This window comes from Strix aluco, chromosome Z, assembly GCF_031877795.1.
Source record: "Strix aluco isolate bStrAlu1 chromosome Z, bStrAlu1.hap1, whole genome shotgun sequence".
Classification (NCBI taxonomy): Eukaryota; Metazoa; Chordata; class Aves; order Strigiformes; family Strigidae; genus Strix; species Strix aluco.
In genome coordinates, this window is record NC_133971.1 from 65,195,503 (window position 1) to 65,201,651 (window position 6,149).

At 38.5% G+C, this 6,149-nt stretch overlaps 1 protein-coding gene across 1 annotated transcript in view; it reads left to right on the forward strand.

Moving 5' to 3' along the window:
• Window positions 1-4,314, forward strand: part of CHSY3 (chondroitin sulfate synthase 3) — a 157,562-nt gene extending 153,248 nt beyond the window's left edge. The window contains exon 3 of the mRNA XM_074812115.1: window positions 109-4,314. Within this exon, the coding sequence (XP_074668216.1) occupies window positions 109-1,674 (1,566 nt within the window). The 3' untranslated portion in view covers window positions 1,675-4,314. The remainder of the gene's footprint in view (window positions 1-108) is intronic.
• Window positions 4,315-6,149: the final 1,835 nt, after the last annotated feature.

Genomic DNA, 6,149 nt, shown 5'->3' on the forward strand with positions numbered 1-6,149 from the left:
CCATGATCTATAATGAATGGTAATGATCAACAGTACCAATGTAGGTTCTTTTGTCCATAGAAGCACTTCCACTTACTGTCTTGTTTTTTCTCCTCTGTCTCTTCCTAGATGCAGCAATTGTTCCATGAAAACTATGAACACAACCGCAAGGGTTACATTCAAGATCTTCACAACAGCAAGATTCACACAGCTATAACACTTCATCCAAACAAAAGACCAGCCTACCAATACAGGCTGCACAATTACATACTGAGTCGCAAAATTTCTGAACTGCGCTATCGGACCATCCAGCTCCATAGAGAAAGTGCCCTGATGAGCAAGCTCAGTAACAGTGAAGTAAATAAGGAAGATCAGCAACTGGGAGTGATGCCATCTTTCAATCATTTACAGCCCCGTGAAAGGGATGAAGTCATCGAGTGGGAGTTCCTGACAGGAAAATTTCTTTTCTCCATGATGGAGAACCAGCCACCCCGTCAGAGCCTGAGCAGCGTCCTGCGGGCTGCGCTGGATGACACCGTGATGCAAGTCATGGAAATGATAAATGAGAACTCTAGATCTAGAGGAAGGCTCATTGATTTCAAAGAAATACAGTATGGCTACCGCAGGGTGGATCCTCTGCATGGAGTGGAGTACATCCTGGATTTACTGCTTTTGTACAAAAGGCACAAAGGAAGAAAAGTTACGGTTCCAGTGAGACGTCACGCTTACCTTCAACAATTGTTTAGCAAACCTTTCTTCAAAGAAGCAGAGGAGCTGGATATAAGAAGTCTGTTGGAGAATACCCACACTGATGCTCAATCTTTCTCTTTTGTTTCAAATACTTTAAAGATTTTTTCCTCTTCGTTCCAAGGCACCAAAGACATTGGGGGACGCAGTGACAAGAAAATACATATTCTTGTCCCTCTCACAGGAAGATTTGACATTTTCTCAAGATTTATGGATAACTTTGAGAAGACTTGTCTGATTCCCAGGCAGAATGTAAAGTTGGCAATAATTCTTTTCAGTTCTGAGTTGGGCCAAGATGCCAGCAAACACATAGAACTGATGAAAGAATACAGCATTAAGTATCCTAAGGCAGATATGGCCCTGATTCCGATGGCAGGAAAGTTTTCTAGAGGTTTAGGTCTTGAAATGGCCTCATCTCAATTTGACAATGGCACTTTGCTGCTGTTCTGTGATGTTGATCTGGTATTCACATCAGACTTCCTCCAGCGGTGCAGAGATAACACTATTCAGGGAGAACAGGTTTACTACCCTATCATCTTTAGTCAGTATGATCCAAAAATAATATATGGAGGCAACCCTCCAGCTAACAGTAGTTTTGTTTTCACAAAAAGAACTGGCTTTTGGAGAGAATATGGATTTGGAATTACCTGTATTTACAAAAGTGATCTACTTACTGCTGGTGGATTTGATACCTCAATTCAAGGCTGGGGACTTGAGGATGTAGATCTCTTTACTAAAGTGATAACATCTGGCTTGAAGGCTTTCAGAAGTCAAGAAGTAGGAGTCGTCCATATTTTTCATCCAGTTCAGTGTGACCCCAGTTTAGATCCAAAACAATATAAAATGTGCTTAGGGTCCAAAGCAAGTACATTTGCCTCTACCATGCAGCTCGCTGAACTCTGGCTACAGAAACATTTGGGCATCAGGTACAATCGAACTCTCTCCTGACATCTCAGCCTATTTGGCCTTGTTAGAGGAGTTTACCTCATTATTGTTATTATTATTTGATTTTGCTGTCATAGTTTTAAACTCCCTCCACGTTGTCTTCCAAAGACTGTTGACCTCAAATGGAATGAGTCTGCTGTTCACTGATGTTTCTTATACCTACTGAACTGGTAAGGTGAATTCCTTCATATTGCGTTTATTTGAAATTCAGTCAAGTCATGGCAATTATATGATCCCATGGAGCACATCCATCACAAGAGACTGCATCAGAAGAATGTTCTCTTTCGGCTCTGGGATGCAGTATCATCTTTGTTGAATTTCTCAGATTTGATGTGATACAAATACTTACTGGTGAAGGTACCACAAAAGTGCTTTATGCTTCTTCTGGGGATGGAACTCTATAAGATAAACTTGAGTTTTATAATTTATATGAGAACTTATATGTATAAACGCTACTTTTCTTCATCTTTAGAATTTTTAAAGTAAATGAATAACTATGATTGTACCTTTATTTTTAAAAAAAAAAAAAAAAAAAAAAGAAAAGCTGAGGAGCTACTTGCAAATACAACTGGTACTGGCTACCAAGGTCCTTAAAGGTCTTATTATAACTAACTCTTCACTCCTGTTCACTCTAAGTGTAAATGAACTTTATTTTCACGAGGAACAGGATTTAATCCAATGCTCATGTATGCTTTAGAAGATTCGTGAACCAACGTCCTTCATTTGCAAGGCAAGAAGAAACTATGACTTAACATGGTCATTTATGATAAAGTGCAGGCATACAGTATTCTTTTTTTGAAACACATAGTGTAAGTTGTGTAAGTTGCTGTTTCTCTTTTTAGAATGAGATTCTAATACATTATTTTATTTTACATTCCTTTCATAAAGCTGCACTTGATACAGAGTGTTAGAAGTTAAAGCTGTATCTTTTTTTTGTTTTTACATTTTCGATGAATATTGGTACTTAGTAGCTATTTGTTGTTAAAATAATTATAGAATAATTATTTAAGTTTCAAAATTTACTATTGCTGGTCAAAGTTCCTTGCCATATTTATATTAGTGGAGGTTATAAGACTGAGTTAAGATTTATCTCTGGACAGCCTAAAGTTGTCATATCGTGGATTCATGGAGTAAAGTATTTAAAATCATACCAACATAAGAAATAATAAAATAAATTTCTGTACTTTAGAGAAATGTTTATATAGGGATATATATGTGCATGTGTGTGTACGTATATCCCTATATATAGCTATATATAGAGAGAGAATAATTTCAAAATATGTTCCTCTTTTCCGTTCAGGCAACGATTTGTTACAATCATTGTTATTTTTGCCACATGCTTGGAACGTTTCATGTTATACTGTGGTAGGAGCTCAAAGGCATCCAAGAAATCATCAGTAACCTCAGTACCCTTGATTTCAAACTATATTTCAAATAGAGCTGGACAAGAGAAAGTAAGCAGTTATTTAAGTTTGCAAGTTTTTCAGCTGTAACTGACTCCTGTGTTTCCTTTCAAAAAACAGCTAAGAGATTGGAATTCATTGACACATCTATTTGTATGAAGATATCCTGATAAATTTCCTAAGGCAGTGGAGAGTGTGTAGGTCAGTTAATGTATTTTATCTGCAGTTCTCTGTTCCGGATGTACCATGCAAGGAAAAAGGCATCCCTGAAAAGAAGTGAGTAAAGTCATAATTAAAGGGCTGGCCATAGCTTTTTTATGCTTTGAAAAAGGCCATCCCCGTTGCCTTGAGTAAGATAGTAATTGTGGCAGATGAGAATGGATAGAAGGTAACTCACACCCTCCCCAAGAAGAGCTCCTGGCTTGCTATTTTCCTGGAGGCTCTTGCCTTCCTAGCCCGGTATTGTTAGCTCAAATGTCTGGAGACAGTAAAATTTAGTATTAATTATTAAATAAGTCTTGGAAACTGTTCTTTAAATTGGGTGCAAAGGTCACGCTTTGTTCAACAAGAGAGCCAAGAGCAAGGAACATAGGATTTATTTGATTAGTCTCTACTAACTGATGCATCTCAGATACCAGAAACTGAATGCCTGTTGATAAATGTTTGTGATAATTTCATAAACCTGGAAAAAAGAATTATTTACAAAGACATCTAAGGAAATCATTGTCTGCTGAAACGTATTCCAGTGCTTATTTCAATTACTTAACTTAGTGGCCAGGAAGTATTTGCTCAGCTCGAAGTAAAATAGTAGATTAGAACAAGAAATGGAACCAATCATTCAGTGGGGATAAAGATGTATACAGAGGGCTTGCAGGATCAGGTCCTACATGATACAAGCAAAATGCTAGTATTTACCAGTACAAATATTTATTTAGTGTCTGATTCATTTGTTTATATGATGAATTACTTTGTTAAAAACCTGATTATAAATGTTTATTATGAAATACTGCATTGTCTTTTGAAATAACTATCCTGAGATAACTTGAGAACTTGTGTTAGTTTGTTTAAGGAATAATATGCCTTCTAAGGAGATCATATTAAAAGAAAGAAAAGCACAAAAGTGTTGGAGTAATGTTATGGATGTATAGATTAAGATGGGAATGTCTGTGCTTTTGTCTAGTCTGAATCATAATCTTAATTGTAAAACGAAATTTCTATGTGTATGATGACCCTTTGTAAATGCGTAACTAACGAATTCATGACATAACGACCAATTTTTCCCAAAACCTCCTTACCCTGGGAACGGGTTCCCTGGTTTCATTCTGGGAAGTGTGTTGCAAACTGCTCACACTCTGGCTTTTCAGACACTGCCTTTTTTTAAAAGAAATCTCAGCAGTCCACACACAGAAACCTCAGAAATCCCCACACTACCCCCCATCCTGACATGTTTTCCCATTCACAGTATGTAATTTAACAGAACATTTGCATCTTCTGGATGAAAGAAAAACATCAGGTTGGGCTTCCTAAGACTTGCTGAGTATACTCTGCATCAGGGTGCCAGTTCTCAAGCTGGCGAAAGGTAGAGGGTCAGGGGGAGATGTGAGGCTCAGCCATGGAAGTTGGCACCTTCTGCCCACCTCACCTCCTTGCTGCCACCGGCGCTGCCAAATGCCTCTCCATGGAGCTGGCAAACAGGCAGCGCCCGCCAGCGCAGAAGAGTTGCGCTTGCTGCCACCAGCTGTTTTTGGGAAGCAAAAGGGCCTTGGGAGGAGTGAAAGGACGATGCCGAGCTGATGTTTCATTGGGTTGGGGCGGTGGGGTATCTTGTGCAGATCCTGTGTCTCCCTGTCTCTGGGTGGAAGAGGAGTCTGGTCCCACAGCTCTTCCCTGTTTTCTCTCAAGGGACGTTGTGAGCAAAACCGTCAGTCCTTCCACTCAGTGGGGCTAGTGGGCCTGGACCACGTACTTGGAGTCCCACCATATCATGGGACATGAGGGGGAAAAGGTCCAAATGGTCTTCCCAAAAAGCAGTACAGAGAGGCACCTTCTGCACTCACCAAAGACTAGAAAGATGTGACCAAAAGTGCCTTTTGGAGCCTTTGTACCAGTGTGTGCTTAACAGTGCCTCAAGACTCTTGCAAAAATTGTCATGCTGTTAAAATGGCTCATAGGAGTGTACTGCGGATCCTGAGGAACTGTGGAGGCTTCCAAGGACCATGAGTTAACAACTGCTTTCTTTAAACAGAGCAAATAATCAATTTAAATTCTTTTGGTTTCTTAAGAAGTCATTCTAATATTAAGGCTAGTTTGCCACACAGCAGATTTTGCTCCAAAGAACAATGCTTGCTATAAGATAGAAACAAAATACATGTGCAGTCTACATCTGATTTTCCTGCAACTTGAAATTGGGTAAGATTTTTGGAAAAAATTATGGACTAAGAATGTTCGCTGACTGAACAAAAGTTTTGTGTTTCTGCTCTATTTTTAAAAGAGAATCAGATGAGAAGAAAACAAAAAATGCCTATAGTAGATACACACAAAAATCAGCCATGATGTGAGGGTAGTACTGATGATTATGGTCCTAAACTGTAGCACAATGAGATGTGCTTTCACAAAAGACTAACTATTTACAATAACTGAATATCACTGAAGGTTATACTCTGTCATAAGTCTGTAAGTAACATAAAGTTGAATCAGTCCATTTTTAATTCTTTCATTTCTTAGAATAATTTTCTTTACATTTTATTCTGTCAGCATTTATTCACTTGATTAATGAGCTGTCTTTTCATGACTCACTCTTTCCTTCCAATTTTTCTTTTCCTTGGGTCTTCCCATTTGCAGTATATGTTATTACAGTATTTGAAACTCTTTGAGCTAGCATGATATTTCTGTTATGGTTTTATTTTGTCACTGCCATATAGAACTGCTGAACTAGAGTATTTTGCTGAATGAGTTTCCAGTCCTGCTTCAAATTGTTTCCTTTTGCCTGTCACTGTAAGTTAAAAGTGTCTTGAATATTAGTACTTCATCCCTTCCTCTGGTCTCCTTTGTACTGGAATCCTACTGAGGCAAGTA